This window comes from Egretta garzetta, unplaced genomic scaffold (assembly GCF_000687185.1).
Source record: "Egretta garzetta isolate BGI_Z169 unplaced genomic scaffold, ASM68718v1 scaffold45, whole genome shotgun sequence".
In the NCBI taxonomy this organism is placed as follows: domain Eukaryota; kingdom Metazoa; phylum Chordata; class Aves; order Pelecaniformes; family Ardeidae; genus Egretta; species Egretta garzetta.
The window spans coordinates 10260390-10275472 of NW_009260028.1; the positions used below are offsets into that span (position 1 = coordinate 10260390).

The 15083-nt window shown below is 44.9% G+C and overlaps 1 protein-coding gene across 4 annotated transcripts in view; it reads right to left on the reverse strand.

The window, feature by feature from the left end:
* ERG (ETS transcription factor ERG) overlaps positions 1 to 15083 on the reverse strand; it is a 62901-nt gene that overhangs the window by 19750 nt on the left and 28068 nt on the right. For 3 of the 4 annotated variants that reach the window (XM_009640995.2, XM_009640994.2, XM_035896446.1), the window contains exon 2: positions 12973 to 13190. In XM_009640995.2, the coding sequence (XP_009639290.1) occupies positions 12973 to 13190 (218 nt within the window). Of the gene's footprint in view, positions 1 to 12926; positions 13191 to 15083 lie in introns of those variants that run through there. The other variant, XM_035896445.1, reaches the window with a different exon arrangement.

Consider the following 15083-nt stretch of genomic DNA (forward strand, 5'->3'; position numbering starts at 1 on the left):
GGTCAGAATACAGGTGCTTTCCCAGAAGAGTTTTGCTATTGTTTGAAGACAAAAGAGGAAAAATAATATACAGTTTGGACCACTGTCTGCTCAACATACGTCAAACAGATGTGGCAAATATTTTATCCAATGCCCAAGTGACTTGGTTGAGTTGACTGCTCAGCACTACCATGGGTCAGGAACTAATGCAGTTATAATTCTCACATCTGTGTTTTAAAAAATAGCTAGCACTTGGAAATCTGAAAAGATTTAGTATACTAGAAGTACATTTGAAGTATAGCAGTTTTTTTCTACTCAGTGTTACAACTGATTTTACCATGTTGTGTAAATGTATATATTAAAAAACCAAAAAACCTGCTGATGGCTTTCAGTTTAAAAATAAAATATATCACAGAAACCATTCAATGGGTACTGTCATCTTCTTTAGGGGAAGGAACGGGACGTTGAACATTGCCTGGGAAATGTTGGCTTCACATACCTTTTTCAGGTATAAAATATCTTGGTGCCGCACAACATATTACATACGAAATCTGCCTTGTGTAAAGGTCCTACAACTGCTTTGTCAGCCACAGGACTCAATAATAACCACAAGGGAAGATATAGTCAGCACATGGTCTTACCTGTCATTGAGTGGTGGTGAATTTAGCCTTTCCTCTCAGAACCAGAATACTTGGGCATTATTCTCTCAGGTTTAACTTTTCCATCCCACTACATACCTCTAAATATAATTCTGGGATGCAGCTTATTTCTGTCTAAACAGAGCTAAGCAAAACAAAGTAACTTTTTCTTTCAGATGTAAACATGTTGAAAAAGAGCTTTTGTGGTGGTTGCTTGTGACTAAAATGTTGGCTTTTTCTGTTTACCTTTAACAAACACAAATGGCATATATGCATAAGTGAGTCTGCATACTAAATCACATATATTTGGAAACATCATCCAACTCCTGCCCTTATACCTGTGCAGATGCCTGAATTGAATCCCAAGGTCAGTTATGTTACAAAGACAAAAGAAATGACCATTTGGTCCATTCGCTGACTTTTTGGGGATGCTTTTGGGAAACAGAGAGCTAGCAGCATCCTTTGGCTTAACTGACAGTTTCTTTATTTTGTTTTTCTGTGAAAAGGGACTTGGGATATAGGGACATCAAAGTCTTGCTGCTGACATGAAATATCACATCCGTATTAGCGTACACCACTTCTACGGGCAATCGTGCATTAAAAACACTCTTGTAAACACTGAACAGTAAATGATGTGAAAGATCCAGTAGTAGCACACAGCTTTTGGCAATCTGACAGGGCTTCTGAGCTGGTTTTCTGATCTGAATATAAACAGACGGGGGTGGGGGAAGAAAATCATAAATAAGTCATAACTTTTCACTAAAATCCAGAAGCAGATGGTTAAGGGGTTTTGTCCTGTTAGCTTACTGGGTGGACATGCAATTTCCCAGTTCAGCAAATCTTCTAAGATCAAGCTTAACTTCAAGCATGTAAGCAGCTCCGCGGGAGCTAACAGGACTACTCAGGTACTTCAAATTGAGTGTGTGCTTATGCATACCACAGAACCAGGGTGTAATTCAAATGGCTGGAATGGACTTCTACAGTATAGAAAGCAAAACTGAAAATGCAAGCAGAGACTAGAAAATGGTATTTTTAGCACCCAGAACAAGAGAGTGATTGTCTGCAAAGGCTTTTTTTAGGACTTTCTGTGAGTCTGCTTTATTTCTGAACCACCAGGGGAGCAGGGGCAGTGGAAAAGCAGCTTTTAGAAAGTGTGCCCAGTGTAAAGGGTGCAGCTTTGCAGTGATTCATCCTAAGCCTAGGTCTGAAACGAAACCAGAGATGTTTTTCTTCACAGCTGCATGTTATTTTTAGCCTTCGTAAATATACTGTGTTACACCTGGAATTTACCAAAAAAAAAAAAAAAAAAAAAAAAGTGGAAAGACTACAATCATGCTACCCAAGAGCGCTTTGTCCAGTCCTGAGCTGATTCAGGTCTCCTTGCTGATCAATGTCTATTGAAGAAAGTATTTCTCCATGGGTCCTTGGACCTGGAAGCCTCGTCTTTATTCAGGGTTACTTAGAATCAAGATGATTTGATGGTTAAATTTAGCGCCCACCCCTGCTGAAGCCGATTGGAGTTTTGCCAACCATTGACTCTGATGAAAGCAGATGTAAGTTCATAAATAAGTGTATGAAATGCATTTTTTCCTCTTCGCTATGCTACTGTTTTCCCCATGTGACATAAAACACCTGTGTTGTGTTAAAAAGCAAGGTGTCGGAGAAACACAGATTAAGACTCAGAAAAATTTTACATGATCTCTGTGACATTCACATAATATAAACCCCTCTATTTAATATTTCTGAATTTCAGAGGAAAATATATGAGAAAAATTGTATTCTACAAATATCTACATATCTTCATAAGTTTATTTAATAACCACAGTTTGAATAACTTCCTTACAGAGGCTACTTATAGAAAGTGGTCTCAGGAGAGTAGAGTGGTATAAGGATATCTTTGAAGAGTTTTCCATCCATGGTCCCCATCCAGCCCATAGCTGGTCAGGTCAGAGGACATGCTGAGCTACCAGGAACTTTCCTACTGTGAGGCTTGGGTGAACAAACCATGACACTGTCCTACAGGCTACAGATCCCTCTCCTCACCTCTCCTCTCCCATTTTGTAATGCCAGTGATCTGAGAAAGAGGGGAACGGCCCCAGCAGGGCCCCACCCTGTCCTTACGTACAAGAGGGAGAGCTCCACAAAGCCAGCTCCCTCAGATAATTTGGGCCAGCACATGTAAATTTATATTTAGCCAAAATGACATCATTTAAAGGTCAGCTCATGCTGAGTGTATTGCAAAGTATGCTCAGGCTCGTCTCCATTCACTGCAACTACTCAGCGCCCCTCCCCACCCCCGAATGGTTTGTTACTGAAAAAGTGGCCCATGAAGAAAAACCCAAAACTTCCCTGAGATTTCTTTCTTTGAGGTACACTGCTGTTTTTTAAAGCACACCTGACACACTTTAGTTCATGGTATTAATTCAAAGGGTTACACAGCTGCAGCCCTGAACTCTCTTCCCTGTCCCTCTCTACACCCTCCTCCTCTTCATGAATCAGTGTGATTCACACCTGCTGAGACCCACCACAGCAGTGACATACGAAGAGGGGTCCTGTGGATCCCCCTTTGGGTTTCCCTTCGGCAGCAATCACTGGGGATGGCCCGACCCTCCCCGGTGAGAAGGAGCCCATGCTCCCCAGCCACTGGTGTAGGAGTGTGGCTGCACCAGCAGCTTTGCAGAGCCCCAGGGGCTTCTTCCCTGGCACCAATGGTGATCCTTGTGGGTGCTAAGTGAGACTCTGAAAAGTGCTTCCAGCGGCGATATCAAAGGTCCCAATACTCGCTTTGACAGAGCACACCCCGGGCCAAGCCCTGCAAGCGTGCCAAGCGCCCTGCTCCTGTGCAGGCACCTGCCCTTAAATCTGCTGTGTGAGCACCACCACACTTAACCTGCTGAAAGGAAAACAGAGGTTTTCTTTTCCCTTCCAAGGCTTCTTGTGAAAGCAGCGCAAAATTCCCCGCAGAGGATTCCATCATAACAGAGGCATTAAAATGCCAGAAAATGCATGTAGGTCGAAATATCCCTGGGGTGCTCACACAGGCTCTCGCGCAACTGCTTAGCAAACTGGGCTGGGGAGCTGCTTCCCCAGCAAGAACACAAATAAGTAAATAAATGGGTGGGTGGGTAAGTAACTCAGTGCTTAGCTATAACCTGAGTCACTCCCCCACCCACATGGGGCGGCTGTGTGAAGGCGATGCTCGCCCACAGGAAAGGGGACAGCCAGGGTGGGAGCGAGCTGCCGAGGTCTCTGGAAGGGAGGGAAGCCCCTCGGGACCCGCGCCGCTGGCTAAAGCTGGCTTCAGCTGACGTTGAAGCCACGGTGACAATCTGTTTATCTTTGCTGTAAGGTGGGTGTCAAAAGCAGTCCTAAGAAGACAAAAGAAAAGAAGAAAAAGGAAAACTGCAGCCCTCGCTGTGCCATGCAGTCATGGAGATGCAGTGCTCCATGCTGGGCTGTTACGCAGGGGCAACCGGACCGGTCTTCACCAGCCCCAACAGCCCAGGGCCGCAGTGTGCCTGGGTATGGGGCAGCCCCACACTAGCACACACCCTCAGTGTCCAAAACAGGGGCAGACACCACTGTGTGGGGTATCCCGAGCTTGGTGGGTGCTCAGGGTTGTGTGGGGATGGCCCAGGGCCTGCTCAGAGAGGTCACAGCGTGGCACGTAGAGGTGCCTTTGGCTCCTTCCTCCAGTGAAAGGAGAAAGCAAACGCCAGAGGCCAACACATGCAACGTTGTTGGCTTTCTGTAAGGAAAACGAAAGATGCTTGTTTATTGAGTTGTATATGCAGCAGCCGTTCATTTTCAATCAAACAATAACTTTTTCTAATTGAAACAATCTTTTACTTTTTTTTTTTTTTTTTTTTTCTTAACTTTCCCCACCTATCTTGCGGCCCACAGCTGCTTCAAGCCTTAAGGCCATCATGGCAAATTAAGGCAGTCAGCATCTGGCTCACTAGAGGCCAGTCAAGCTATAAATATTACCGGCCTGGCTCTTTGTGTTCACAGTGTGGGGAAACAGCTGGTTTAAGTTTGACTGCACGTTGTCATTTCTCCATTAGTGCAAACACTTCAATATTTCTTATGTGTGAGGTTGGAGTGAAGAAAGGGAAAAAAGGGAAGGGGGTCACTAAAAGCCAAAGCTAAGAAATGATGTTCTGTATATACATAATTTACAATTAGATTGCTGCCTGGGAGAAGGCTGAAGTCTGACAGGGTGATAGCTAGGCCAAAGCCACAATGACTTCCCAGTTGGCCTATAACTCTCAGGACCTATTTTCTCTTGTTTTTCTTTTATTATTTTTATAGAAATTCTATTATAATGGTAATGGATTACATTTCTCAAATTGTATTTCATTTCAAGAGTTTGTAAGGCTGTTGTATTTGTGGTTTCATAAAATATGAAATACCGGGAGACAGGGCCCTTCCCAAACCACATATGCCTTCTTTTGTGGGCAGGGATCGTATAGAAAGTTAGCAAAGTAGAGCATGCCAGGCATAAACAGAAGTGACATCTTGTATGGAAACCATAATCCCCCGTGTCTGTGGAATGTCTGCTGATTTTCGTGATTAGCATTATCGGGCTGTGAGGCTGACGGGTGTGAAATGGTGAAGCCAATGATTAGCCACTTTTCTTGGTCTTATTCACCTTCTGTTTTGTCTTAAAATGCTATTCCCAAACTTTAAATACTGAATGCCCCCCCGATACTGCCCTGGTCAAAACAAAACATCTACTAACGAAGGGGGAGAGGCGAAGGCTCATCTCCAAATGTGCTAGGTCAGAGACAACCTACCTACCGACAGTGGCTGTGCCGTGCCAGCCCGGGGCAACACCACAACCACCAGCTCTAAACGCTCTAGACACAGTAAATACTCTACTGGAAATAAAGCAGTAATGATAGCAATAGTCATAAATAATGACAGTGATCATAACCCCTGTGGGGTCCTATGTCATTATTTGAAGACCAATTTTATATTTGACTGCCCATATAAGAGCTTTTGTTTGCTTAGCACTTCTGAAATTCTGGCTATCCTCATCCCCCTCTTAAACTCCTGAAGCTAAGCACACAATTTAATCATCAGTGGTCAATCCAAAACGTAACCACGCCAATTATGAATGAACACATTATCCCAGAGTGGAAAGCTTCTCAGCTAGCACCTGCTAGCCCAGCACCCCCCGAAAAGCTGCAAAAAAAAATAGCTATAGTAGTGGTGAGCTGGGTTTGTTTTTCTCCTTGGCAACATGTTTGCCTCAAGAACAGAGCCAAGCCATGCACACACAGACACACACTCATGCACACACACACTGATGTTAAGCTGGTGGCTTTTCAGAGCAAAGAGGAACTTCTTGAAGTAGTCACACATAAAGCCCTACATGGAGAAAATCCTGAATCTGCAGTTTTTCCAGTTTGGTAGGCAGCCACTCCACCAACCACCCAGTCAGTAGGAAAAAAGATTATCAGTCTGAGATAACTAACACCATGTCTTTTTAGCCAAGAGTAATGTTACTTTATAGAGGCAGCTCCAGTAAGTGCATTAGGAAAGTCATCCTCTTCAGACAGATCTCCCAGCTTTGCTATGGACTGACGTAGGGGCTTACTCAAGCCCTGTTGGAGACAGGAGAGAGTCCCATTCACTGCAGTGGGGTTTGGACCATGCTTGTTGTTTAGTCTGAGCTGAGGTTTACCAAGAATACCAGGGCTGCATGCCGGTGGTTCGCCACCAGATGTGGAAGGGATGGCAGTGAGCCTCAGCCGCAGGGTTGTGCTGCAGGGATGGAAAAAGCCATGCCCTTGAAAAACAAGTGATGTCAGGGTGATTACTGCAGATCAACTCTTTTTCTCCATCTGTTGGACACACGCAAGGTGTGCAAATGCTCTAACTAGATCCACCAGCATCATACCACAGACCAGAGCATAACGCAGAAGTGCCTCATCTAGCTGAAAGCACATCAGCCTGGATGCTGGGAGCAGGACGGTTCTGTCGTGGTGGCAATACAGAGCTCCATATGGATGAATGCCCCCTCCTTAGTGGCTGGGCACATCAGCTGGCACATGGCTAGACTGAGCAAGGTACCTCAAGTGCTACCCATTCAAACTTGCTGGTTTGTATACCACAAGATAGCTACCACTTTGGAGGCTTTACATCAAGGGGAAAAGAAAAAAAAAAACCAAACAAAAACTTGAGGTCACTTTGGACTCTGAAAAGTCCTCCTGTGTGTCAGATCCACTCAACCCAGCTAGTACAGAGGCTCTTTGATGAAAATTTAGAACAGTAACAGGCAAAGAAAAATGGTATTTCCCAAAAGAGCCAGCACAAAAGATATATTAAGTGATAATTTCATTCTCAAATGGTTTTTGAGCAACAATTGGTAGCACTTAAAACAACATTTTGCACATGATTAAATCTTAATGACAACTAATTATTTCTGGCATTTCTTTAAAACTTCTGTATCAGCCAAGCTGATGTTGGAAAACTTCTGCTGTGCTTTCACTGCAGCTAACTTTCAAAATGCTTTTTCAGTGAAATCATCACACTGCTCACAGCAAGTGAAATTTATCTGTGGCCTGAATAAGACTCTATGTTCCACTTCAGCCTCCCTTAAAAAGGTGGATTAGCTACCAGTAAATGTAGCTCTTCCAAGCTACCTTTGCACAGTCCCACCCATGGGCATGGTGGAGTCCCATGGGTGAGTGTATTTGGAGACCACTGAGCAATACATGGATTTAAACGTTGTTTAAGCAGTACCCAGGGCCTTGTGAGAGCACTTCCACAGGAGTGAATTTCACCCTAAATGCGTAACATGAATTCCATTCATTCATTGTAATACAATTGCTCAAACTGAATTTGATAAAATATGTAAAGAACAATAAACAGAAAAGTAAGTATTGGTATGAAATATGCAATCTCCAGATTTATATTATACTGCTTTCCTGTAACAGGGTGAATCTTGGTGTGACTCAGGACCAACAAATAGCAGGAAACAATATTATTACATTCAGGTGAAAGATTGACTACATGGTGGCACAAAAGTTCTCATTATGTACCTGGAAGAAATATAATGGCCGTATCAACATAATGGATTTGAAGAAACTCAATTTGATTCCACCTGTGGCAGCCTGCATTATATATGCAACAACAGCAAGGTAAATGACAGCTTTAATTTAAATTTTTCTTGCTTTATTTAATTTAAGGTAGGCCCTTAGGCTGTATTTTCTGGTGCTGTGTAGCAGGGTTTAGCTTTAAAAATACTGTTATTGTTAAAGAAAACTGTGTAGCTAATCCCTCTGCACACTGAAAATAACCCTTTAATTTTATTCTAATGTTATTTCTTCGGTATTCACCGGAATGCCAGTTCTGAGACTGTTATGTTTTGAAATTTAATGTAGGGCAATTACAGCCAAAGTATATCTGGGGAGAGTCCTAGCAGAGTGAGTACATTTATGCTTTGAGTGGGTACTTAATTGTTGATGTGTAAGAGGTTTAGTACACTCCTAAAATTTTATACCCCTTTCTAGACGACAGAATATATGGCCAGGAAGCAGCCTAACACAGTGAGAAGGGAGAGCCGGACAGCAAAAAATCAAAAAGCTAACTATTCTCTGGTTACCACTTTGTGGGGTCTGGTACCCTGCTTTGCACCCTCTTTACACTGTATTTTTCAGACCCAGGCTCTCCCGTAGGAAGGAGATTACAGATGATACTCTGGAGATCCTAGAGGTAGCACTTCTGCGACTCTGCAGTGTGGCTGTGGTATTTTAGACTCCTTTGGGACAACCCAGATTTTAAAATGGGTGCAAACAGAGAAGGTACAGTTTTACTAAAAATGAAAAGCAGCTCCAAGCTCTATAGCCACTGCATGTATTAATTTTTAACATATGAAGCATTTTTAAGAACAGAGCATTTCATTTAAGGAAATAAATTTATGGACTGGAAAAGAGGAGGGTGGGGGAAATTTTTCTGCAGAAAAGAAAATGCAAAGTAGCCTGCAGAATGGCAGGGTACCACTAATCTGCACATATAAATCGTGGCCAATACTATGTATGTGGTGAACAGCAGATAATCTGTCAGGAAAACAGTGAAAGACCGACATACAAATGGCAAAGGCCTAGAGGGACTTCAGGAAGGAAAAAATAGTTTTCAGATTTGTGAGAGGTGCATATATCACACTGATCTGTAGTAACTTCCATATTGACAGTGGTAATCAATATGTCAGAATATTTATTATGAGTGTTTAGCAATAATATATTACTGATTGTTTAGCAATAATATATTACTGATAAGTAATTCCATTTTATGCAAGGCTTGAGTGATACACACTTTTTTCTACAACTGGCAGAAATATCACATACTAGGAAGCATGACAATTCCCAAAGTATTAACACCATATATATTCCATGCACACATGTATATGAGTTTTAGAAACGTCATAACACATTTATATTTGTTACTTGGCAATCTTAGTTCTCCATTAAAAGTGTAATATTAAGATCTATTTTTTCAGGCATGTGTTAGGCCTTATAAAATATTAGTTTTCTGATGAAATAAAAAGTGTATCTTAATTACAATAGCAATTTTTAATTTTTGTGTTAGGTATAAGCATGCAATGTATGCATTAAATTTTTTTTGTACTGTTAATCTATTCTTATCTTTGGTAGTCTATAAGTGACTTTTCTTTGTTCATTTTTCAGCATAATGTTATGTCATAGGAGTTGCAGTGAAGTATGAATTTTCCTTGTTTTCTCCAGTTAGCAACTCTGAATTGCTCTGTCAATAGGGGAGGCTGTCAAATCCAAGATTAATAAATGAAACCCTACGTCCACTGCTGCGGGTTATTTTTAATTCAATATAGAATTACATTTCTTCCCATTATATTTTCAGCCAGAATGTGCCTTTTAGAAAACCAGCATTCCGATCAAAAACATTTTGCAGTTCAGAGCAGTAAGTTGCCTCTTCTGGCAGCGTAGCCCGTGTGCCACTTTGCATGCTGGTTGATATTGGGAAAGAATGGGCACTGCTGAGCTGTTCACTTTCTAGTCGTGGCCACATTAAGTATCTCTGAGTGATGCTGCCCAGAGAAAAATGACCAGTTTAGTCTTCATGTGCTGCTCAGCTGGTTTGCAATAAACTCCAAGTCCTAATGACGGAATAAGTAGACCTAATGCTATTTTTTTAGGGAGGAGGTACACAACATTTCTTCTTGTCATCTCTTCTGTAAAGGTGGTAAAGGCAATCAGGCTGGTGCAAAAGTGTGTCACTGGGGTTCCAGGTGCCTTGGCAACTCCTGGATGCCACCTCTTTATAACAACTAACAGTTCTGCTGGAAAAGTATGAACCAAAATTATGCCTCTTAACTAGCTAAAGATTGATTTAAAGACAATTCCCTCAATGCTTAGACTATATATCCCTGCAAAAGTAGTTGCCTGTTCTGCTAGGAACAGTGCAGACCATATGCACAAACATTTTATGCAGCTAGTGCAGAGACCAGGATATCTCTGAAGGAAAGGCAGATACCTCTCCTTGCAAAGAGCGAATCGGGTAGCCTAAGCCAGCAGCCAATTCCTGCCTTTTGACTGTGCAGGTAGCCTAAGTATCGCCCTAAGTGATTCAATGCATGCACACACTGATAGAAAATAGCATAAAGGAAGGAGAAATTATAGGCATTACGAAGATCTGTCCGAACAGCCTTTTTAATTCAGGGCTTCTGAATGCTCACCCATCCCTGAAAAGTATTCTGAGTTCACATATGCAAGGTGAACATACCTTAGATTTGGGAGATATAGAGAGAAAGACCCCCCAACCTGAGCACATGCCCCCATCCACCAGGCTGTGATATATGCCAAACACAAGCCCGCCCTGTCCTGCCTGCTGGAGTCAGGCTGCCAGGCAGGCAGCAACACGTGAACTGTGGGTTCAGGAGAGAGACGGGGAGCCTCGCTCCAGCCCTGCAGCTGGGACGCTCTGCTCTGGTGGCTGCGCTGCGGTTCCCCCCTGCCTGGGTTACTTCTGTTTTTATCCAACGACGGCACAGCCCTCAGGAGAGAAGCAAAGGCGCCAAGCACAGCATCTCTCCCAGCTGCACTCCCAAACACACCCCCATCCACAACGACACTTTCAGGTCTCTCTGGATAGCAAGGCAGGGCTCGGCTGCCTCCCCAGGCACCCTGCAACAGCAGGGGTGCCTCAGGGTGCCTGGCCTTCTCTGACCAAGGCAACCCCTGTGGGAGCCAGCTGCTTTAGCGCCTGGAACTGTCTGTGTTCCCAAATCAGGGCTCTTACCAGTCTCTACTGGTTTGGGGCATGCCAGTGTGTGACAGCACATTGCCAACACCATACTCTCACCCACAGGCTATATGGGTTTGTCTGGAGACTCAGTTTAGCTGATCTGACTGTGGGCACACATTTTGGTCTTGGTAAGGGTCCTGACCTCCTAAATCAAAGTATAATACTCACCAGGGTTCCTAATAAGGATTAGATAGGACAAGGTTTCAGCTAATAAAAGGTGGTATTACTGCCTATGGTTTTGTCTGTAAACCATCACAGCAACAGCCAAATAAATACCTGTGATACACAAACTGAGCTCTAATTTTCAGGGTAGTTACATGTTTCAGAAATCCAAGACAGCAAATTCAGGATTCTGGTTTGATTCTTTTAAAAATGTGATTGACCAACAATTTCAACTGAATCTGTACCATCTAGACTCTTCCTTAAGGTCTGGGAGTATGTCAAAATAGGAGTCTGTGTATGACTGACTTCAGTCATGTATAACATTACAAATTACTACCACTAATTTCAGTAACAATGAACACTAATTATCTATTCTAATGCACTTTACGGAATTTACACTGAGAAAAACTGCGATCAGTTCTCTTATGGAAATGCCAGCATAAATACTTAGAAGTACTTTTAGGAAGCAGGTGAAACTGGTTTTGAATCAATACTCCATTTGTGATTATATCTGTGCATTTGCTTAGCATAAAAAAAGAAAAAAAAAGCTCACTGAAACTGATTGTGAATAAGTTCTGAATAAGCGGGCTCACAAGAAGACTTCCCCTAATTCTTTGTAACTTCAGTTCACTGTTTATTTCTACGTATCTCAAACCTTTGACTATTCACTGGAAATTCCGATTTGACTTCGGCACAATTTCTATCCATACCAGTGAAAAGTGTAGGTGTGATAAGCTGTCAAACCACTTTGCCCTGCTTGTGGTGCTCATCACATAAGCACAGCAAGTGTGAACAGTAACCGCAGTGCCCATAGCTGAGGTTTTTCTAAACAACTGATGCTGGGAGATGAGATTAGTAGGCAGGTGTTTGTGACAGAGAGATGTGAAGCACAGCCTTCGCTGGTACATCACCAACAATTGTGAGCAACCGATGCTCTGGACCTCTACCCTTCAGCAACACCAAAGGAAAACTGTTTTGACAGTCAGGCATTTTAAACAGGAAAGCACTTGTTTGGATAGTTTCCTTGGAAAAAAAATAATCTTCACTGTGCTTTTTCAGATGGAAGAAGTCCCATAGAGCACTCCTATGCTTGGGAGAGCTACCAGTCAATATCCACAAATCCATTGCATTATTCTTTCAGCTTAACCGATACAATTCTCCTTCATAGCAACATTCATAAAAGAAGTCCTGAGACGACAATTAATGCACTGACAGGCTGTGGCTACTGCCCGTTGAGCTGAGTAATTTCTTTTCCTGTTCCTTTCTACTCCCCTGCTTGCCTCCACACATGTGTTGTTTCTTCAGCATGAGCTCATCTTAAACCCAGCTCCACGTTGGTTATGCTTTTTGGAACTATGTTTACAGTAAATATAAAAGTAAAGCTCAATAGTTCACTCCCCCTGCCATTACAAGAATTTACTTCCTATGCTTCTCTTTTTGGTTATATTTAAAGCAAAGGCAACTGCCCACATTACTGCATTTTGACAACTTCCATTGAGTGTTAGATCACATATGCCCCACCCTCAGATGGATCAACGGGGCTGTCCCAGACTACAGCAAACTCACATTTTGCTAACTTTAATATATGGTCTTTCACCTTAGCACACAGTGCAAGTTCACACCCAAAATTATCCACAGTCAGAGGAAACACAGAAAGGTATTGCACAAGGCCATGAGAAGAATGTGCTTGTATCACTGTTTGGGACCCTCCATAACATCTGAATGGGTCTACCAGGTGTGACCCACAATGTACAAGAGACCTGTAGGCTTCTGGGACAGAAGCTGGTGGCCAGGTGGGATATCTTGGGGCACCTAAAATGGTGCTAGATTCACAGATTTAGACAAATGAGCTATACCCACCACAAGAAAAAGTGTACTTGAGCCACGGTAACACTGGCCTTATTACCTTGACCCATTAACCTGGTTTGGGTTACACTCCATCTTGATGGTGACTCTGGCTGGGGGCTGCGATAACCAGTCTTGCTGGGGAACACGTGGACTCATCTTTGATGTCTGCCCATATTCACTGGAGGAGGACGCCGTCATCTCTGTCTTTGTAAGGTGGGGCGATCCGTAGGCGCACTCAAACAAGGACTGGTCTTCACTCACCACTGATAACGCTTCCTGCAAATCAGAGAAGAGAAGTCAATATTCCCCAAGGAAAAAAGGGCTTGTCCATCGCCTGAGAAGATGAACAGCTGGTCACTTGCTTAAAAGCTCATTACTTTTTAGGCAGAACACTGCTGTCGGTGGAGGTGAGGACTGATGGCGCCAGACATGCCATCAGCATATGGCAGGACAACCTCTCCCTTGGGGAAATGCTTCCCACCAGCGGCTGAGAAGATGCACCAACATACGCTACCAAACACTTAGGAATAGTAGCCAGGAGCTTGGAGGGATGAGAGGGCAGGACAGGAAGCAAAGCTTGGGCCTTTGGCATCCCAGGTAGGGATGTGGAGGGCTGGATCAGCTGGAGGCGTAAGCAAGCTGCCATTGCTGCTCTAAATGCCCCTGCAAGGAGCGACCGAAAGCCAGGTCTTGCTGACTCACTGGGAGCTCCTCTTCCTTCCTCTGGGACCAAGGCCAAGTCCCTTCTGGAAAGGGATTCGAGACAGCTGGGCGCAACCTCCAGTCCAGGGACCCTTCTCTTTCTGCCAGCATCCACCACCAGCTTTGGCGGAGGTGCCCACCACCAGCCCCGGGAGGACACCATGCCCACCAGTCACCTCTCTCTCTCACAGCAACCCTTCCTGGCAGGCCATGCGGCTGGGCATCCTGCTCTGGCACTGTGGGAAGGTTTTCTCTGGCCACCTCCCCTTGCCACAGTGGCACTGCACTTATAGCCCTCGAGGGCGGCAGGGCTCACCAGGCTCCTCGGTGGCGGGGTGGCTGCCATTGCAGCTGGCTGGAGACTGGACAGACGCCAGAGGGAGCGAAGACCACCCCCTCTCCCCACCACCATGCATTCATGTTGGCACCAATTCCTTCCCCACTTTATCTAGAGCTGAGCCACGGGAGCGAGGCGGTGCCTGGGCCCAGCTGGGGCAGGCAGCATGCCCACCGGGCCCATCAGGAAGCCACGGGAAGGGTTGATGCTGCCGGAGGGACCCATCCTGCCTGAGCCGAGGCTCCCTGGCCACAGGAGGCGGCCTGGGCTCCCAGTCTCCTGCTGGTCCCCAGCACCACACAGGCTTGGGGGGCCACCTCTCCAAAAGCAGCCTTGCAAGGAAAGCCACCCTCTTCCGGGGCTACTTAGGGTGAACACAGGGCACAAGAGTGTAAATGGATGGTAACCCAAAGTGCGACTCACTCCCCCCACCCTGGCACCATGGCTCTGCCCTGAGATGACCGAAACAGGGCAGGGGGTCAGCCCAGCACCCCCCTCCCTCCCCCCCGGCCCCCGCCGGTGGCCAGGGAGCAGGCCCCAGCGTGGGCCCGGGCTGCCCCGCCGGTGGGAGGACGGTAAAACGGTAAAACTGCGTGGCCCTGTCAGCAGAGAAGGATGCGGCGGAGAGGGGAGAGGCGCAAGAGCCAGAGCGATGGGAGTCCTCCGGCTCAGGAAAGCCGGGCGGCTGCCGGCAGGATCTTCGTTTCCTCAGCTGCTGGAGGGGGGCTTTGCACAAGCTCTGGCAGTCTCATGCTGTCCTAAAAATCAGCAGTTGCATTTGATCGGTTTAAGGGGGTATACGTATATCGTTCTTTTTATTCCCCTGGTTTGTGAGCCCTCAGGGTGCACTGTTAATATCCATAGTTTTCTCTGCAACCACAAGGGCTGAAACATCACTTTCTTCTTATTACTTCTCATGGAAATTGAGATCGCTCCTTAATCTCTGGACTTGGGGAATGGGATCTCAAGCAGCCCTCCAAATGCCACAAGACTCGTGATCGAATCGCTACCAACTCTTCCTGCTGCGGGCCAGGATGCAAAAATTCAGACAGTGATCTGCACCACTTCGTTACTGCTATTCAGATGTTGTTTGAGGGCAAAGACCTCCGACCAGACCATCACCATTAACT